Raw genomic sequence first — 21598 nt, forward strand, 5'->3', positions numbered from 1 at the left:
CACTGCTTTATGCACCAATGTTTAATGCAATATTCCTAATTCAATTCACAACTTTGGATGTAAACAGTTGAGTTGTTGCAAGCCAAACATCACATCATTTGCTCACATCGGCAGGCAGGGATTAGAAGACAATATTTGCCCTCAAACAGTTATTATGAAAATGAACACGTGTCAGCAATGACAACACATGATGAAGATCTTCAGAGTCAGTGACAGCGCAGTCAAACATTGAGTTTCATTCACTCGAATCAGTTAATATCCTCCCAATGAGGAATCATTAAAACATTTTATATTCATATTTTTTATTAAACAGAGGAAAGATCCAGGCGATGTTTTATTATTCATCATGCTTATGATGTAAAGTCATTTTGGTGCAAGGTAATGCTGAGAAACTAAATCACTAAAACAATATAAAAAGCCCAGAGTTTCTAATAATTGCACCAATTTTTCATCTGCCAAAGCTGCGAATGAACATGTTCAGAGCCCGTCATTAGCGCTGAGAGGAATGAAGGCCCGGACTCTTGAGCCTTCGGTTATTAATCTGCTTCATCAACGAGCATCAACGGCCTCATTAAATCACACAAATTACAGAAGACATCTTCGCTTTATTAACAAACACGTCAGAAGTCTTCCCTGAGGCTCGAGCCACTTATTAATATTAATCTGTATTAAAACATTACAGTTTCAGATGGTCATACAGTTCCAGTTTAGGATTTTTAATGCAATTAATACATTACTTTAATTGTAATTATATGCAGTGGCATTCAGCATTATTAAATGTCCCAAATGTTCGCTGACGGTGTAGCAAAACTGATCCAGATTTATTCTGCAAATGTAGTCCTGCATTAAAAATCACATTTATTTTTTAATGTGTCACTTAGTTGAACACTAATAACGGAAAATGTTATTGAGCTTTTTAGTGTTGCATTAAATAATATTAATAGATGCAAGTTTTGTGCACTCAAAAAAATGACTTGTTGAATTTACTTTAAAAATATGTGGTCAGTGTTTGCACACAACTATATTGAGCCATTTTTACAAATAACAATTTAGTTATATGAACCAAAAAATTCAAGTAAAACGCACAATTTCTTTGAGTAAATACAAACCATTTGAATTTGTCACTGTTAATATTTATATGTGCCGTTTACTTAATGATGTTATGTTAAATTTATAAAAGTTCATTATGTAAGGTGAACACTGTAATCAATTTAATTTGCCTTTAAAACTTTTAAATAACAACAAGCATATTTTTAAAAATAAAATGCAAAAAAAAAAAAAACTCATTAGACAGACTAAAAATATTTCATTGAGAGCAGGAATTACATCCAATGAATTTATATAAGTGCACACAGCCTAAACACACACACACACACACACACACACACACACACACACACAATATTCTGCATAATGATAACCACAAAATTACAGAAACTCCTCAATGTCCAACATAACTGAACATTAAACACTAACAAGTAAGGGCTAATGTCCACCCAGCCGGTTGTTATCTCAGAATAAACCCCTTCAGAGTGATCAGGACCCCGAGGCGAAGCGGAGCGTCACTCTGAAGGGGTTTATTCTGAGATAACAACCGGCTGGGTGGACATTATCCCGCTTATTACACGCCTACTAGTCTCAAATAAATTACACACTAAATATTGTCTTGAGATTAAATATTTTATTAGCTCTTACGCAAAGCTTCCGCGAAGAAAAACAGTTCCAACCTGCTTTAAGCCTTTATCTATTGCTGCTAAATGTTGAAGATGAACGCTGAAAGGGTTAGTTCAGCCAAAAATGAACCCAAGCCTATGATTTACTCACCCTCAGGTCATTATAGGTGTTTATGACATTCTTCTGTCAGACAAATACAATCTGAGTTATATTTAAAAAGTCCAGGCTAACGTTAATCCCAGCAGTAGTTGGAGCTGTTTCTGAAGTCCATTAAATGCAGCTGTCCGTCAAATAACGTGCTCCACACGACTCCGATGGGTTAATAGAGCCTTCTGATTCCAATCGATGCGTTTGTGTCAGAAAAATATCCATATTTAAAACTTTATAAAGGAAACCCGCCTTGAAGTCTTCCATTGTAACCCACGGCTGTTTAAGACACAAGATGGCGCCAGCGTTAAGCACAGAAGTAGAACCGGTCGAGATAACTCGCAGCACCCGGATGAGCGGTGTGTGTTATCTGGGAATAACATACCGCTGGAATGGGCGATTGACCAATCAGAATCAAGGATTTCACAGAGCCGTGTAATAAAAACTAATAACATCTTTCCCTTTACTGTAAAACACATAAAATATCACTTTATTCCCTAAACTTTCTCTCCCAGCGCAGTCTCTTGCAAAGCGTGCTGGGAACTACAGATCCACTGCCGTTAGTTCTGTCAGCACAAATATTTCATGTCGTTTTAACGCAAATGAATGAAGTAAACTTCAGCTTTAAATATATTAGGCTAATTGAACACATGTCAACACAACTTAATTTAATCAGGTAAAGTAAACATCATTTAAATCTGTCTCCTCTATGAAGGCCTGAATCATGTTTATGATTGCGGTAACACTTTATATTACAGTGTCCGTGTCCAGGGATCATTTTCCAGGACTTTTCAATTTACTACGCCGAGAATAAAAGATAAGGATCACGCCTTAAAGTAATACATCGCTCACTAAGTCTTTAAAAAGCATACGTTTATAAGCATATGTTGTTTATCGCCATGACTTAACTATAAAATCAGTAGTTTTACTTCAATGATTTTATGATTGAGTTTAATATGAGCAATATATTATTAACTTTGTTTTATTGTGATTCTAGATAATATCCAGCTCGGTTATAATCAGAATGAATCTCAACAATGGTGCTTCATGCCGCAGTGCATGCTGGGAGCCCTGGGTGAGTTTGCACGATGCTCCCAGAATGCACTGTTAACTTGTTGCAACTTGTATGCTTGTTGACTTGCAATTACAAATCGAATTTATAATTAATACTACGTTTGTCCAACAATTGTTGAAGAAAACGTACTTTCCCTGGTTAAGCCAACTGTGTTGTATTTAATTGTCCGGTTAACTAAAACATAATCATTAGCCTACATTTTTGTGAGTTGGATTTTTTACAGTGTGTTAACATCCAGGGAATAAACTGCTTATATTTGCTTACAAAAGATTTGGAAAATGTATCTCTTGGTTATATTAGTAAAATGTACACAATATTTTCTATACAACTCTGAACCACAACATTATTAGAAAAAAATATACACAATTTATGTGACCAACTCCTCTCGCGTGTCGAAACTCCTGAAAGCTTTCCTGAACATCACAACTTTCTGCAACCCGCTGTAATTTTTGTCACCAGTGATAAACTCTTTGTTTTTTAACTTTGCAGGACATTTTATATTTTCTCTAATTTTCCATGTGTTTTCCAGGACGAGTGGGAACGCCATAATAACAGTAAATTATGCATAATTACATGCAACTAACCCTCAACCAAACCCTAACCCTATGGTAAGAGTTCATTAATATCACTCAGTAATTAAAGGAACTGTGTGTAAGAAATGTATTTCAATAAATCATAAAATGGCCCTGATATGTCTCTAGACATTAATAAATCATGTTCATTTCCAACACTTCTATCACTGACAGCAGTAGTCCGGCAGGATATTGTCATTATAAAGTTGCAGCCCTCAGCTGATGCTGATGATGTCATGTTGTGTTTTGGCCTGAAGCTCCGCCCTCCACCTATCGACCAATCAGGAAGTCAGTAGTGTTTCGGGTTGCCAGATCTACTCTAGTTCCCACAGCTGCAGATCTACAAACGTTCTGCTGATCCTGCAGCCAATCTGGCAACCTCGAGTCAGGTGGAGAGGGAGGGGGATACACCGCTCTACAGTCATCTGAAAGAGACTGCAGTTCCAGTTTTGGCCACAAGCTTACACACACTTCCTTTAAATATATAATCACACCTTAAAATAAAGTTTTGTTTTCATCAATATATTAGTAAACGTTAACAAGTGAAGCCTTATTAAAGTGTTACCGGAATAAGTATCACTGCTTTAACTGTTATTTCATAGGAGAGTATTCCTAATGTGCTGACCCTAGCGTGTCCAGGCGTTGGTTTGGTTTGGTGCTGTGTTTGTGTGGATGTTCAGCAGATCTGGAGATGGAGGCAAATGCTGATTGAGTTAAATAAGGTCAGAAGACATGATTCAATTACTGTGGGATGAATCTTCCTCATGTTCAGAGCTCCACCACACCTGCGCTTGATCTGAGCGGCACGACCCTTTAACAAACGGAGCGGCTTTTGTCTGAAAGTTCAGCTCCTCAATATTCATCGTCTTAAAGGGGTGTTTGAATGCGATTTGACTTGTGTAACTTTAGTTAGTGTGTGATGTCGCTGCTTGAGCATGAACAGTCTCTGCAAAGTTACAGCGCTGAAAGTTCACTGCAAACGGAGATATTGTCTGTTAAAGTTACGGCAGTTTATTGCCTACAAAAATGGCCGCTTTGGACTACAACAAGCTTCTTCCTGGGTTGGTGACATCATAAACCCTCGCTAGTCTCCGCAGATGTGACTTCTGCCCGTAATGGGAAGGGGCGTGGCCTAAACCTGTGCTTGGCACTTCAGCCAATCAAAATACAGGAAACTACATTTGGCCATCTGACCAATCTAAGACCATTGTGTTTTTCAGAGGGAGGGGCTTCATAGAAGCAGGAAGCAAACGAGCCGTTCAGAGCACAGACAGCGGTGTGGAATAAAGGGAGAATAGAAGAAAAATACAGCGTTAAAAAAAGAAGAAGTATTAAGACATGTTATACTGCGCCCCATAAACACAACCAAGCCTAGAAAAAAAACACAGAACCACCGCTTTAACTAGCAATGCCACCCATCTGTACGGCTCTAACGGTGTGTTCACACGGGGCGTAGGCGTTAACGCTTGACGGAGGGCGCGGCTGAAGCTTGGTGCTGACGCCATCGTCATAGTGACAACAGCCAATCACATTAACTTACTTGCTGCTTGGACCACAACACAAAAAAGCGCCTTGTTTGACAGCTAGTCTGTGAGACGAAATGGATGGCGATTTGGTTGTATGTGCGAATGCGATTGCCCCTGTAGTTGTTGTCAGTGCACTGCACAGGTGCTCGAAGCTGTTGGGTATATTCAATCCTAAAAAACCGACAGCGGCAAGAATATCACGTATTGGTCCGGGAGCTGCGTCTGGATTTTTTAACGGTCTATGGTCTGGATGGTTCACGGAGCAGTAATGAACGCAATTGGCTAGCGCCTGCTCTAGGATATTTGCATACGGCGATCTGATTAGATGACGCCTGCGCTGGCGCTGGCGCTTGAAAAGTTGAGAAATCTTCAACTTCTGCCGCTTGCAACGCGAGTGAAGCGCCGCGACGGAACCCACAATTCAGTTCGGCAACGGATGATGTCACCCATTCAAAGTAAATGGGAAGCGTTAACGCCTACGCCCCGTGTGAATGCGGCGTTAGACAAACACACAAGAGTTCGGAAATCTGTGTTCAGAACATGGTATGCAATAATAACAGAGAGTAAATGATTATATTTATTACAATTATTAAATGGATGCCGTCTAATTGGGACAACAAAGCCCTCCCTACACCGACGCGTAACCCTAGACACTTTATTTCTCCTTTTCAAATATTTTCTTCATTTTTATTGAAAATGTCTGAACCGATATGTGATAGAGTGAGTTCAGCAAAAGGCAGATTCAAACATTGGTCGATTAGAATCTAAATGTTCTGCCACATCTTACCCCGACACTATTGCTGCTTGTCTTCCGTAATTTTGTAAATGGACTGCATTTATATAGTGCTTTTAACAGACACTATGGCCATCCAAAGCGCTTTACATCTTGCCTCACATTCACCCATTCATCCACCGACGGCGGTGTCAGCCATGTAAGGCACCATCCAGCTCGTCAGGAGCAGCTGGGGTTAGGTGTCTTGCTCATGGACACTTCGACACTTGGTCAGGTGGAACCGGGGATTGAACCACCAACCTTCTGGTTTGTAGACAACCTACATGAAGCACTGAGCCACTGCCGCCCCAATCCCGCCCCAATTGTCTGGGCCAATCAGACGTCAGTGGGCTACCAACCGCTGAAGGTCCAAATCAATGAGGAAGAGCTTCAGAGGATCTGATGATCCAGAGGAATAGAGTCTGATCCAGACAAACCATCACACATTTACTGCACAAATACACATTTATACACACTTTAACCTCAGATGTGCAACTATGCACCAATAAGCACATAGTTGGACTAGATTTGTGTGTGTAAAGGGTGTCACAGCCAACCTAAAATGTAAAATTACTTCCGTCGAGTAAGGTCAAAATCCGGCGCGATCATAGACATATATATATCAACATAGATTCTCATTCTTGCCTGTGTGGATCTGTCGAATGAGCCATCTATGTAAATATATTTTTTGACCTTACTCGACAGAAGTAATGACGCTGGGAACACTAGATGAGATTCGTCTGATATGAGGTAAAACATAACACAAATACTGTTGTGAAAAATAAAGAAAGCGATTGTTTTGAGTCTTAAGAGGATCAGTGTGTCGTCACGAGCCTCAGGGTTTAATATGGATTCGTATGTGTGTGTGTGTGTGTGTGTCTGTGTGTGGGTTTTTTACTCTCATAAAAATACACCCCATTGACATGCATTATACGAGCAACGGTTGAGTTAAAAATCTTCATGTATATATCAAAATGCTCTTCTTACTCAGTCATTGTGTCTTGTTTCCAGTCCAAATGTCTAATTATTCTTAAATCAAGATGCATTTACTAGATCAGTAAAATGACATAAGATATTTTTTCTCTAGGTCATCAGAACGGCTAGAAACGGCCCTGATATTTCCTTTACACCTCTGCTGAGGGCCATGAAAGTTTTGTGAGTAGGATCAAAAATGTTAGCTGGCACCTTATAGACAACACGCTGGCAGGGAGACGGTTAGCACACATGCATTAAGATAATTGCAAGAAACATCTATCCTGCATGTGGACATTTTTCCTGCCCATGTGCAGCAGGCTTCGGCTCGCTGTGCTGATTCATCGTGTCCCTTTTCATTACTTCAACTCATGACTGGCCTCACGCCGCTCTCTCTGGATACACACAGAGGAGACTCAAGGGCAGAACGAGCGCACATTCCCACATCCACCGGGATTTATCCCTCATATGAAGGCTTGGAGGTGTTTCACAAAACAGATATTTAGTGCAGGTTTCGCCCAATTCTGGATTTTTGGTTTAGGAAATCATATCAAATCTCCACACTGAAAAAAAAAAAATGCTCTTCTTATTTAGTATTTTTGTCTTTTGTCTTGTTTCCAGTCTAACAATTCCTAAATCAAGATGCATTTACTAGATCAGTAAAACGACATAAGATATTTTGTCTTGTTTACTAGGGAAAAATATCTAAATGAAGTGAGTTTTTGCTTAAAACAGGCCAAATGATCTGCCAATGGGGTGAGAAAAATAATCTTATTTCTGATTGGGACGGAAACAAGATTTCAATCAGAAATAAGATTATTTTTCTGTTTTAATCAAAAACTCACTTCATTTTGATATTATTTTTAAGAAAAAAAGGAAAAATGCAGTAAATGCATCTTGATTTAAGAATTGTTAGATATTCAGACTGAAACAAGACACAATGACTGAGTAAGAAGAGCATTTTTTGTGGTACAGCAAGAGAGACACGTTGAAAAGCTTAGGGTCTAAAGGAAATAAAGCCGTGTTTCTCAGAGGACCGACAGATCACACAGAAGATGGAAGCCGACGGTTATGTAATCTTCCTGTTTGTGTCGTCCTCACTCAGATCACCAATAACCCTCAATAACCCTTTGTCACTTAACACTGGGACTGAAATGCACAGGGATGAGATATTATTATACTGTTGTGTTCACGTAATACAGTATATACAGTTCTGCTATTCAGGATGCCTGTTTTATGTTGCACATTCTGACACTCTGAGGCCACCATAGGTGCGTGCTGTGGTGAAAAATAAACGAGTATGTTGATGCATTTAAAGTTGTCATTTTTTGACCAATATAACATATACGTCATTATTCGCTGCACATCTCCTGCTGTTCACACATCCAACAAGCTGCATTAAAGTGAGTAATGCTAAATTAATGCTGAACATATTTCTAATTAGGCTCGCTTGTATTCCAGTAAAAGCACTTCCTAAGTCAGTCCTATTGAGGCTCGTGGCTCCTCCAGTGCAGGGAAAATCAATAGTATCCATATAAAACACAGTCGGCTTTGCTTTCTTAGAGCGAACGCACGCTGACTCCCCTGGAGGAACGCCACTGAAATATTCATGTGTGTAACTAGGAGAGAAGTAAGGTGTGATTCCTCGACTCCTCTGCTTTTTTAGTATGCAAAGCCTGAGAATAAATACCTGCGTCGGTCTTCTGGAGCGCATTGGACTAAGCTTATTAATGTAATGTAGCCTGAACATTCATCAGGTGGGGTTTTTCCAACACAATCAATCTCAGCTTTGCAACCGTGACCATGCGGCTGGGCATTTCATAATCAGCCATTAGGATCGGCTGATTCGGCTTGGAGGTCAACACGGCGAAAGATGGAGAAATTCAAGCAGCCTGATCTTTCATCATTAGTGATGCATCTCAATCACAGCACAATCCCAATAAAAGGGTGAAAAAATCCACGCCGTGACAGACGGTGCTGTAAATCAAGCCAGTTTGCATGCAGCCATCTGCTAATAAAGACGCTCTTCAGGCTGTCAATCAACTCCTGAATGCATTCAGCCCACTTTGTGAAGAAAACCAAACACTGAGACGTGCGCACTGCAGAAAAATGCTCTTGCACTTAAGTTTAGCTTGGAGGCCAACACGGCAAAATATAGAGAAATTCGAGCAGCCTGACCTTTCATCATCCATGATGCATCTCAATCACAGCACAATCCCAATAAAAGGGTGAAAAAGTCACGGCGTGCTGTAAATCAAGCCAGTTTGCATGCTAATAAAGACGCTCTTCAAGGTGTCAGTCAACTTCTGAATGCATTCAGCCCATTTTGTGAAGAAAACCAAACACTGAGACGTGCGTTGAACCTTTGAGATAAGAGCACAGTGCAAACTCATGCATGCAATCGTCCACGATCAACAGGTATCACTGCACTGCAAAAAACGCTCTTCTTACTCAGTCATTGTGTCTTGTTTCCAGTCCAAATATCTAACAATTCTTAAATCAAGATGCATTTACTAGATCAGTAAAACGACATAAGATATTTGTTCTTGTTTTGTTGAAAATAAAATCTAAATGAAGAGCGTTTTTGCTTAAAACAGGCAGAATGATCTGCCAATGGGGTGAGAAAAATAATCTTATTTCTGATTGAAATCTTGTTTCTTGTTTTCGTCCCAAACAGAAATAAGATTATTTTTCTCAGCCCATTGGCAGATCATTTGGCCTGTTTTAAGCAAAAACTCACCGGAAAACAAGCAAAAATATCTGATGTCGTTTTACTGATTTAGTAAATGCATCTAGATTTAAGAATTTTTAAATATTTGGACTAGAAAAATACTAAATAAGAAGAGCATTTTCTGCAGTGTAACGTAAACTCACCACTCGTGTTGGGGTTCGTCGATGACCAGGAGGATCTTGAACTTGCGAGACGCCGTCGTTGGACTCTGATCCACGAGTCCCGCAGAAGCCGCCGTTTGCTTGACCGCGTTGGTGATGGAGCTGAAGAATCCTGAGCTGGTGGATTGGGCTGGAGGAGCGGAGGGCGATTGGGCCGCAGTGGGACCGGATGGAGCCGCGGCGGGGCCGGATGGAGCCGGAGCAGGGCCGCATGGAGCCGGTCCGGCCGGGTTCTTGGAGCCCGCGGTCGGAGGAGGCGGAGGAGGGTCCGGCCGCTGGAGATCCGACATGTAGCCGTTGGGAAGGTTGGCGATGAAGCTGCTATCAGAGAGACGACGCCGCAGGAAGTTCATGGCTGGTGAAGGTTAAACGCTCTTGGATAGCAAGGTGTTGATATTGCTGCTGAATCTCTCCGTCTTCCTCCACTGACAGCTCGAATGCCAGGAAGAGATGCTCACACTCTGCCTGTGTCTCTGCTCTCCTCTCTCTCTCTCTCTCTCTCTCTCTCTCTCTCTCTCTCTCTCTCTCTCTCTCTCTCTCTCTCTCTCTCTCTCTCTCTCTCTCTCTCTCTCTCTCTCTCTCTCTCTCTCTCTCTTCTCTCTCTCTCTCTCTCTCTCTCTCTCTCTCTCTCTCTCTCTCTCTCTCTCTCTCTCTCTCTCTCTCTCTCTCTCTCTCTCTCTCTCTCTCACACACACTCCCCCATCCCTCTCTCCTCTCACACACTCCCCCCATCCCTCACGATCTCCTGCATCATTGCTTACGTGGCCGTACTACGTTGTACCGCAGCTGTTGAACGGGGTTTCCAATGAATATGCATGAAGGAGGGGAGCTCCTACAGCAATCCCGCTTCCCAAGAGTCTCTCCCTCCCTCTGCTTCCAGGATGACCTGCAGAGGGATGGAGTGATATCTTGTCTTCTAAACATTGATCCTGTGCCATTGTTTGTACAGGGGCTCAATATGGTGAAATCTGTTGCAGGAAATACAAACAAAATGGAGGGTGAGGAATTGTGCACTCTAAAAAACATTGCATTTTTAACCCAAGGTCTGGGTACACTGCAGAAATGCTCTTCTTATTTTTTTCTTGTTTCCAGTCCAAATATCTAAATATTCTTAAATCCAGATTGCATTTACTGGATACGTAAAACCACATAAGATATTTTTTCTTGTTTTCTGGGGAGAAAAATAATCTTATTTCTGTTTGGGACGGAAACAAGAAGCAAGATTTTAATCAGATCGTTTGAACCCTCCTAAACACGTGTTTGGGTAGTTTGTGTGTTACTCAGATCCTGGGTCAGACGTGACAACCCAGTGTTTGGGTAGTTTGTGTGTTACTCAGATCCTGGGTCAGACGTGACAACCCAGTGTTTGGGTAGTTTGTGTGTTACACAGATCCTGGGTCAGACGTGACAACCCAGTGTTTGGATAGTTTGTGTGTTACTCAGATCCTGGGTCAGACATAACAACCCAGTGTTTGGGTAGTTTTTGTGTTACTCAGATCACGGGTCAGACGTAACGACCCAGTGTTTGGGTAGTTTTTGAGTTACTCAGATCCTGGGTCAGACGTGACAACCCAGTGTTTGGGTAGTTTGTGTGTTACTCAGATCCCGGGTCAGGCGTAACAACCCAGTGTTTGGGTAGTTTGTGTGTTACTCAGATCCTGGGTCAGACGTGACAACCCAGTGTTTGGGTAGTTTTTGTGTTACTCAGATCCTGGGTCAGACGTAACAACCCAGTGTTTGGGTAGTTTTTGTGTTACTCAGATCCTGGGTCAGACGTAACAACCCAGTGTTTGGGTAGTTTTTGAGCAGAGGTGGTAAAAGTACTCAAAAGTTATACTCGAGTAAAAGTATATATATCTAAATAAAACAATACTCCAGTAAAAGTAGAAAGTCCTCCATTCAAACATCACTTGAGTAAAAGTACAAAAGTATCAGATTTAAAACGTACTCAAGTACCGAAAGTAAAAAGTAAATATTCAAATTAACTGTAAATATCAATAAGCAGATAAAATCTTTTGGGACTGGTATGCAATGCTTTAATTGAACAAATGATAAGATTAGATACTGCAATTAAGAATTTGTTAGATTTGCAATTAATAAGAGACAATGAAGCACCTTAACGCAGTATAGGGTTTAAACTTAAAATAGACATGTTCCATAACATTAGCTCCATCAAACAGATGAGGAGCAAGATACTATAAACTAATTCAACATTCATTCAAAAGCCATAACCACAATGACATATTACATAACAATTAGTTAATAGTCATGTGCCTCAACAAGTAAAGTCATACTATAATTTTGCCAATTGTTATGATTAATGATGAATTAAACACAACTGAGAGTCGGAATGCATGGCTTTGAATACATGAATTTACATTATCAGTTAATGTAATATGTTATTAGGGAATTAATGATGTCATATTTAATTAATAGCAATTCATATATTACGTAATCTATTAATCGTAGAGAATGTTCATTAGTTGCTGATGCAGTAATCATTAATAAATGGTTTAGTTCTTCATTAGTAATACATTAACTCATGATTATCTGTGCATTAGTTAGGCATGAATTATAATAGGGCACCTGTATTGTAAAATGTTACCGATGTTCTCATAGTAAATAGTGTGCTGCAAAATAAAAAAGCTGGGAAAACACTGAGCTAACGTCAGTGTGGTAAACCTGACTTGTCAGCTTTTCCAAGTCTATACCCGCCTGGATCATCCATGACCGACCAGACCGGTTTGGAAATCAAGTGTAATAAATACTTAATACTTGGAGTGGGCGTGGGGAAATGTATTGGAGTAAAAAGTAATCTTTGCCTTTCATATTGTAGTGGAGTAAGAGTTAAAGTAGATGCAAATAAAATATACTCAAGTAAAGTACAGATCCCCAAAAAAAATACTTAAGTAAAGTATCAAAGTATTTTTACTTGATTACTTACCACCCCTGTTTTTGAGTTACTCAGATCCTGGGTCAGACGTGACAACCCAGTGTTTGGGTAGTTTGTGTGTTACTCAGATCCCGGGTCAGGCGTAACAACCCAGTGTTTGGGTAGTTTGTGTGTTACTCAGATCCTGGGTCAGACGTGACAACCCAGTGTTTGGGTAGTTTTTGTGTCACTCAGATCCTGGGTCAGACGTAACAACCCAGTGTTTGGGTAGTTTTTGTGTTACTCAGATCCTGGGTCAGACGTAACAACCCAGTGTTTGGGTAGTTTTTGTGTTACTCAGATCCTGGGTCAGACGTAACAACCCAGTGTTTGGGTAGTTTTTGTGTTACTCAGATCCTGGGTCAGACGTGACAACCCAGTGTTTGGGTAGTTTTTGTGTCACTCAGATCCTGGGTCAGTCGTAACAACCCAGTGTTTGGGTAGTTTTTGTGTTACTCAGATCCTGGGTCAGTCGTAACAACCCAGTGTTTGGGTAGTTTTTGTGTTACTCAGATCCTGGGTCAGACGTGACAACCCAGTGTTTGGGTAGTTTGTGTGTTACTCTGATCCCGGGTCAGACGTAACAACCCAGTGTTTGGGTAGTTTGTGTGTTACTCAGATCCCGGGTCAGACGTAACAACCCAGTGTTTGGGTAGTTTGTGTGTTACTCTGATCCCGGGTCAGACGTAACAACCCAGTGTTTGGGTAGTTTGTGTGTCACTCAGATCCCGGGTCAGACGTAACAACCCAGTGTTTGGGTAGTTTTTGTGTCACTCAGATCCTGGGTCAGACGTAACAACCCAGTGTTTGGGTAGTTTTTGAGTTACTCAGATCCTGGGTCAGACCTAACAACCCAGTGTTTGGATAGTTTTTGAGTTACTCAGATCCCGGGTCAGACGTGACAACCCAGTGTTTGGGTAGTTTTTGAGTTACTCAGATCCTGAGTCAGACCTAACAACCCAGTGTTTGGATAGTTTTTGAGTTACTCAGATCCCGGGTCAGACGTGACAACCCAGTGTTTGGGTAGTTTGTGTGTTACTCAGATCCTGGGTCAGACGTAACAACCCAGTGTTTGGGTAGTTTGTGTGTTACTCAGATCCTGGGTCAGACATAACAACCCAGTGTTTGGGTAGTTTGTGTGTTACTCAGATCCTGGGTCAGACGTAACAACCCAGTGTTTGGGTAGTTTGTGTGTTACTCAGATCCTGGGTCAGACGTGACAACCCAGTGTTTGGGTAGTTTGTGTGTTACTCTGATCCTGGGTCAGACGTGACAACCCAGTGTTTGGGTAGTTTGTGTGTTACTCAGATCCTGGGTCAGACGTAACAACCCAGTGTTTGGGTAGTTTTTGTGTTACTCAGATCCTGGGTCAGACGTGACAACCCAGTGTTTGGGTAGTTTATGTGTTACTCAGATCCTGAGTCAGACGTGACAACCCAGTGTTTGGGTAGTTTGTGTGTTACTCAGATCCTGAGTCAGACGTAACAACCCAGTGTTTGGGTAGTTTGTGTGTTACTCAGATCCTGGGTCAGACGTAACAACCCAGTGTTTGGGTAGTTTGTGTGTTACTCAGATCCTGAGTCAGACGTGACAACCCAGTGTTTGGGTAGTTTTTGTGTTACTCTGATCCTGGGTCAGACGTGACAACCCAGTGTTTGGGTAGTTTGTGTGTTACTCAGATCCTGGGTCAGACGTAACAACCCAGTGTTTGGGTAGTTTGTGTGTTACTCAGATCCTGAGTCAGACGTGACAACCCAGTGTTTGGGTAGTTTGTGTGTTACTCAGATCCTGAGTCAGACGTAACAACCCAGTGTTTGGGTAGTTTTTGAGTTACTCAGATCCTGGGTCAGACGTGACAACCCAGTGTTTGGGTAGTTTTTGTGTTACTCAGATCCTGGGTCAGACGTGACAACCCAGTGTTTGGGTAGTTTTTGTGTTACTCAGATCCTGGGTCAGACGTGACAACCCAGTGTTTGGGTAGTTTGTGTGATACTCAGATCCTGGGTCAGACGTAACAACCCAGTGTTTGGGTAGTTTGTGTGTTACTCAGATCCTGGGTCAGACGTGACAACCCAGTGTTTGGGTAGTTTGTGTGTTACTCAGATCCTGGGTCAGACGTAACAACCCAGTGTTTGGGTAGTTTTTGTGTTACTCAGATCCCGGGTCAGACGTGACAACCCAGTGTTTGGGTAGTTTGTGTGTTACTCTGATCCCGGGTCAGACGTAACAACCCAGTGTTTGGGTAGTTTTTGTGTCACTCAGATCCCGGGTCAGACGTGAAAACCCAGTGTTTGGGTAGTTTGTGTGTTACTCAGATCCTGGGTCAGACGTAACAACCCAGTGTTTGGGTAGTTTGTGTGTCACTCAGGTCCCGGGTCAGACGTAACAACCCAGTGTTTGGGTAGTTTTTGTGTCACTCAGATCCTGGGTCAGACGTAACAACCCAGTGTTTGGGTAGTTTTTGAGTCACTCAGATCCTGGGTCAGACGTAACAACCCAGTGTTTGGGTAGTTTTTGTGTTACTCAGATCCTGGGTCAGACCTAACAACCCAGTGTTTGGATAGTTTTTGAGTTACTCAGATCCCGGGTCAGACGTGACAACCCAGTGTTTGGGTAGTTTTTGAGTTACTCAGATCCTGGGTCAGACCTAACAACCCAGTGTTTGGGTAGTTTGTGTGTTACTCAGATCCTGGGTCAGACGTGACAACCCAGTGTTTGGGTAGTTTGTGTGTTACTCAGATCCTGAGTCAGACGTGACAACCCAGTGTTTGGGTAGTTTTTGTGTTACTCTGATCCTGGGTCAGACGTGACAACCCAGTGTTTGGGTAGTTTGTGTGTTACTCAGATCCTGGGTCAGACGTAACAACCCAGTGTTTGGGTAGTTTGTGTGTTACTCAGATCCTGAGTCAGACGTGACAACCCAGTGTTTGGGTAGTTTGTGTGTTACTCAGATCCTGAGTCAGACGTAACAACCCAGTGTTTGGGTAGTTTTTGTGTTACTCAGATCCTGGGTCAGACGTGACAACCCAGTGTTTGGGTAGTTTTTGTGTTACTCAGATCCTGGGTCAGACGTGACAACCCAGTGTTTGGGTAGTTTTTGTGTTACTCAGATCCTGGGTCAGACGTGACAACCCAGTGTTTGGGTAGTTTGTGTGATACTCAGATCCTGGGTCAGACGTAACAACCCAGTGTTTGGGTAGTTTGTGTGTTACTCAGATCCTGGGTCAGACGTGACAACCCAGTGTTTGGGTAGTTTGTGTGTTACTCAGATCCTGGGTCAGACGTAACAACCCAGTGTTTGGGTAGTTTTTGTGTTACTCAGATCCCGGGTCAGACGTGACAACCCAGTGTTTGGGTAGTTTGTGTGTTACTCTGATCCCGGGTCAGACGTAACAACCCAGTGTTTGGGTAGTTTTTGTGTCACTCAGATCCCGGGTCAGACGTGACAACCCAGTGTTTGGGTAGTTTGTGTGTTACTCAGATCCTGGGTCAGACGTAACAACCCAGTGTTTGGGTAGTTTGTGTGTCACTCAGGTCCCGGGTCAGACGTAACAACCCAGTGTTTGGGTAGTTTTTGTGTCACTCAGATCCTGGGTCAGACGTAACAACCCAGTGTTTGGGTAGTTTTTGAGTCACTCAGATCCTGGGTCAGACGTAACAACCCAGTGTTTGGGTAGTTTTTGTGTTACTCAGATCCTGGGTCAGACCTAACAACCCAGTGTTTGGATAGTTTTTGAGTTACTCAGATCCCGGGTCAGACGTGACAACCCAGTGTTTGGGTAGTTTTTGAGTTACTCAGATCCTGGGTCAGACCTAACAACCCAGTGTTTGGATAGTTTTTGAGTTACTCAGATCCCGGGTCAGACGTGACAACCCAGTGTTTGGGTAGTTTGTGTGTTACTCAGATCCTGGGTCAGACGTGACAACCCTGTGTTTGGGTAGTTTTTGTGTTACTCTGATCCTGGGTCAGACGTAACAACCCAGTGTTTGGGTAGTTTGTGTGTTACTCAGATCCTGAGTCAGACGTGACAACCCTGTGTTTGGGTAGTTTTTGTGTTACTCTGATCCTGGGTCAGACGTGACAACCCAGTGTTTGGGTAGTTTGTGTGTTACTCAGATCCTGGGTCAGACGTAACAACCCAGTGTTTGGGTAGTTTTTGTGTTACTCAGATCCTGGGTCAGACGTGACAACCCAGTGTTTGGGTTGTTTGTGTGTTACTCAGATCCTGAGTCAGACGTGACAACCCAGTGTTTGGGTAGTTTGTGTGTTACTCAGATCCTGAGTCAGACGTAACAACCCAGTGTTTGGGTAGTTTGTGTGTTACTCAGATCCTGGGTCAGACGTAACAACCCAGTGTTTGGGTAGTTTGTGTGTTACTCAGATCCTGAGTCAGACGTGACAACCCAGTGTTTGGGTAGTTTTTGTGTTACTCTGATCCTGGGTCAGACGTGACAACCCAGTTTTTGGGTAGTTTGTGTGTTACTCAGATCCTGGGTCAGACGTAACAACCCAGTGTTTGGGTAGTTTGTGTGTTACTCAGATCCTGAGTCAGACGTAACAACCCAGTGTTTGGGTAGTTTGTGTGTTACTCAGATCCTGAGTCAGACGTAACAACCCAGTGTTTGGGTAGTTTGTGTGTTACACAGATCCTGGGTCAGACGTGACAACCCAGTGTTTGGGTAGTTTGTGTGTTACTCAGATCCTGAGTCAGACGTAACAACCCAGTGTTTGGGTAGTTTGTGTGTTACTCAGATCCTGAGTCAGACGTAACAACCCAGTGTTTGGGTAGTTTGTGTGTTACTCAGATCCTGAGTCAGACATAACAACCCAGTGTTTGGGTAGTTTGTGTGTTACTCAGATCCTGGGTCAGACGTAACAACCCAGTGTTTGGGTAGTTTGTGTGTTACTCAGATCCTGGGTCAGACGTAACAACCCAGTGTTTGGGTAGTTTGTGTGTTACTCAGATCCTGGGTCAGACGTGACAACCCAGTGTTTGGGTAGTTTGTGTGTTACTCAGATCCTGAGTCAGACGTGACAACCCTGTGTTTGGGTAGTTTTTGTGTTACTCTGATCCTGGGTCAGACGTAACAACCCAGTGTTTGGGTAGTTTGTGTGTTACTCAGATCCTGAGTCAGACGTGACAACCCTGTGTTTGGGTAGTTTTTGTGTTACTCTGATCCTGGGTCAGACGTGACAACCCAGTGTTTGGGTAGTTTGTGTGTTACTCAGATCCTGGGTCAGACGTAACAACCCAGTGTTTGGGTAGTTTTTGTGTTACTCAGATCCTGGGTCAGACGTGACAACCCAGTGTTTGGGTTGTTTGTGTGTTACTCAGATCCTGAGTCAGACGTGACAACCCAGTGTTTGGGTAGTTTGTGTGTTACTCAGATCCTGAGTCAGACGTAACAACCCAGTGTTTGGGTAGTTTGTGTGTTACTCAGATCCTGGGTCAGACGTAACAACCCAGTGTTTGGGTAGTTTGTGTGTTACTCAGATCCTGAGTCAGACGTGACAACCCAGTGTTTGGGTAGTTTTTGTGTTACTCTGATCCTGGGTCAGACGTGACAACCCAGTTTTTGGGTAGTTTGTGTGTTACTCAGATCCTGGGTCAGACGTAACAACCCAGTGTTTGGGTAGTTTGTGTGTTACTCAGATCCTGAGTCAGACGTAACAACCCAGTGTTTGGGTAGTTTGTGTGTTACTCAGATCCTGAGTCAGACGTAACAACCCAGTGTTTGGGTAGTTTGTGTGTTACACAGATCCTGGGTCAGACGTGACAACCCAGTGTTTGGGTAGTTTGTGTGTTACTCAGATCCTGAGTCAGACGTAACAACCCAGTGTTTGGGTAGTTTGTGTGTTACTCAGATCCTGAGTCAGACATAACAACCCAGTGTTTGGGTAGTTTGTGTGTTACTCAGATCCTGGGTCAGACGTAACAACCCAGTGTTTGGGTAGTTTGTGTGTTACTCAGATCCTGGGTCAGACGTAACAACCCAGTGTTTGGGTAGTTTGTGTGTTACTCAGATCCTGGGTCAGGCGTAACAACCCAGTGTTTGGGTAGTTTTTGTGTCACTCAGATCCCGGGTCAGACGTGACAACCCAGTGTTTGGGTAGTTTTTGTGTCACTCAGATCCCGGGTCAGACGTGACAACCCAGTGTTTGGGTAGTTTTTGTGTCACTCAGATCCCGGGTCAGACGTGACAACCCAGTGTTTGGGTAGTTTTTGTGTCACTCAGATCCCGGGTCAGACGTGACAACCCAGTGTTTGGGTAGTTTGTGTGTTACTCAGATCCTGAGTCAGACATAACAACCCAGTGTTTGGGTAGTTTGTGTGTTACTCAGATCCTGAGTCAGACATAACAACCCAGTGTTTGGGTAGTTTGTGTGTTACTCAGATCCTGGGTCAGACGTAACAACCCAGTGTTTGGGTAGTTTGTGTGTTACTCAGATCCTGGGTCAGACGCAACAACCCAGTGTTTGGGTAGTTTGTGTGTTACTCAGATCCTGGGTCAGGCGTAACAACCCAGTGTTTGGGTAGTTTGTGTGTTACTCAGATCCTGAGTCAGACGTAACAACCCAGTGTTTGGGTAGTTTTTGAGTTACTCAGATCCTGGGTCAGACGTGACAACCCAGTGTTTGGGTTGTTTGTGTGTTACTCAGATCCTGGGTCAGACGTGACAACCCAGTGTTTGGGTTGTTTGTGTGTTACTCAGATCCTGGGTCAGACGTAACAACCCAGTGTTTGGGTAGTTTGTGTGTTACTCAGATCCTGGGTCAGACGTGACAACCCAGTGTTTGGGTAGTTTGTGTGTTACTCAGATCCTGGGTCAGACGTGACAACCCAGTGTTTGGGTAGTTTTTGTGTCACTCAGATCCCGGGTCAGACGTGACAACCCAGTGTTTGGGTAGTTTTTGTGTCACTCAGATCCCGGGTCAGACGTAACAACCCAGTGTTTGGGTAGTTTGTGTGTTACTCAGATCCTGAGTCAGACCTAACAACCCAGTGTTTGGATAGTTTTTGAGTTACTCAGATCCCGGGTCAGACGTGACAACCCAGTGTTTGGGTAGTTTTTGAGTTACTCAGATCCTGGGTCAGACCTAACAACCCAGTGTTTGGGTAGTTTGTGTGTTACTCAGATCCTGGGTCAGACGTGACAACCCAGTGTTTGGGTAGTTTGTGTGTTACTCAGATCCTGAGTCAGACGTGACAACCCAGTGTTTGGGTAGTTTTTGTGTTACTCTGATCCTGGGTCAGACGTGACAACCCAGTGTTTGGGTAGTTTGTGTGTTACTCAGATCCTGGGTCAGACGTAACAACCCAGTGTTTGGGTAGTTTGTGTGTTACTCAGATCCTGAGTCAGACGTGACAACCCAGTGTTTGGGTAGTTTGTGTGTTACTCAGATCCTGAGTCAGACGTAACAACCCAGTGTTTGGGTAGTTTTTGTGTTACTCAGATCCTGGGTCAGACGTGACAACCCAGTGTTTGGGTAGTTTTTGTGTTACTCAGATCCTGGGTCAGACGTGACAACCCAGTGTTTGGGTAGTTTTTGTGTTACTCAGATCCTGGGTCAGACGTGACAACCCAGTGTTTGGGTAGTTTGTGTGATACTCAGATCCTGGGTCAGACGTAACAACCCAGTGTTTGGGTAGTTTGTGTGTTACTCAGATCCTGGGTCAGACGTGACAACCCAGTGTTTGGGTAGTTTGTGTGTTACTCAGATCCTGGGTCAGACGTAACAACCCAGTGTTTGGGTAGTTTTTGTGTTACTCAGATCCCGGGTCAGACGTGACAACCCAGTGTTTGGGTAGTTTGTGTGTTACTCTGATCCCGGGTCAGACGTAACAACCCAGTGTTTGGGTAGTTTTTGTGTCACTCAGATCCCGGGTCAGACGTGACAACCCAGTGTTTGGGTAGTTTGTGTGTTACTCAGATCCTGGGTCAGACGTAACAACCCAGTGTTTGGGTAGTTTGTGTGTCACTCAGGTCCCGGGTCAGACGTAACAACCCAGTGTTTGGGTAGTTTTTGTGTCACTCAGATCCTGGGTCAGACGTAACAACCCAGTGTTTGGGTAGTTTTTGAGTCACTCAGATCCTGGGTCAGACGTAACAACCCAGTGTTTGGGTAGTTTTTGTGTTACTCAGATCCTGGGTCAGACCTAACAACCCAGTGTTTGGATAGTTTTTGAGTTACTCAGATCCCGGGTCAGACGTGACAACCCAGTGTTTGGGTAGTTTTTGAGTTACTCAGATCCTGGGTCAGACCTAACAACCCAGTGTTTGGATAGTTTTTGAGTTACTCAGATCCCGGGTCAGACGTGACAACCCAGTGTTTGGGTAGTTTGTGTGTTACTCAGATCCTGGGTCAGACGTGACAACCCTGTGTTTGGGTAGTTTTTGTGTTACTCTGATCCTGGGTCAGACGTAACAACCCAGTGTTTGGGTAGTTTGTGTGTTACTCAGATCCTGAGTCAGACGTGACAACCCTGTGTTTGGGTAGTTTTTGTGTTACTCTGATCCTGGGTCAGACGTGACAACCCAGTGTTTGGGTAGTTTGTGTGTTACTCAGATCCTGGGTCAGACGTAACAACCCAGTGTTTGGGTAGTTTTTGTGTTACTCAGATCCTGGGTCAGACGTGACAACCCAGTGTTTGGGTTGTTTGTGTGTTACTCAGATCCTGAGTCAGACGTGACAACCCAGTGTTTGGGTAGTTTGTGTGTTACTCAGATCCTGAGTCAGACGTAACAACCCAGTGTTTGGGTAGTTTGTGTGTTACTCAGATCCTGGGTCAGACGTAACAACCCAGTGTTTGGGTAGTTTGTGTGTTACTCAGATCCTGAGTCAGACGTGACAACCCAGTGTTTGGGTAGTTTTTGTGTTACTCTGATCCTGGGTCAGACGTGACAACCCAGTTTTTGGGTAGTTTGTGTGTTACTCAGATCCTGGGTCAGACGTAACAACCCAGTGTTTGGGTAGTTTGTGTGTTACTCAGATCCTGAGTCAGACGTAACAACCCAGTGTTTGGGTAGTTTGTG

At 43.2% G+C, this 21598-nt stretch overlaps 1 protein-coding gene across 1 annotated transcript in view; it reads right to left on the bottom strand.

Moving 5' to 3' along the window:
- The window catches only part of syn2b (synapsin IIb), a 109125-nt gene extending 98978 nt beyond the window's left edge, over positions 1 to 10147 (bottom strand). The window contains exon 1 of the mRNA XM_067430956.1: positions 9613 to 10147. Coding sequence (XP_067287057.1) covers positions 9613 to 9983 — 371 coding nt within the window. The 5' untranslated portion in view covers positions 9984 to 10147. The remainder of the gene's footprint in view (positions 1 to 9612) is intronic.
- Positions 10148 to 21598: the final 11451 nt, after the last annotated feature.

The sequence above is a fragment of the Pseudorasbora parva genome, chromosome 22 (assembly GCF_024679245.1).
Source record: "Pseudorasbora parva isolate DD20220531a chromosome 22, ASM2467924v1, whole genome shotgun sequence".
NCBI lineage: Eukaryota > Metazoa > Chordata > Actinopteri > Cypriniformes > Gobionidae > Pseudorasbora > Pseudorasbora parva.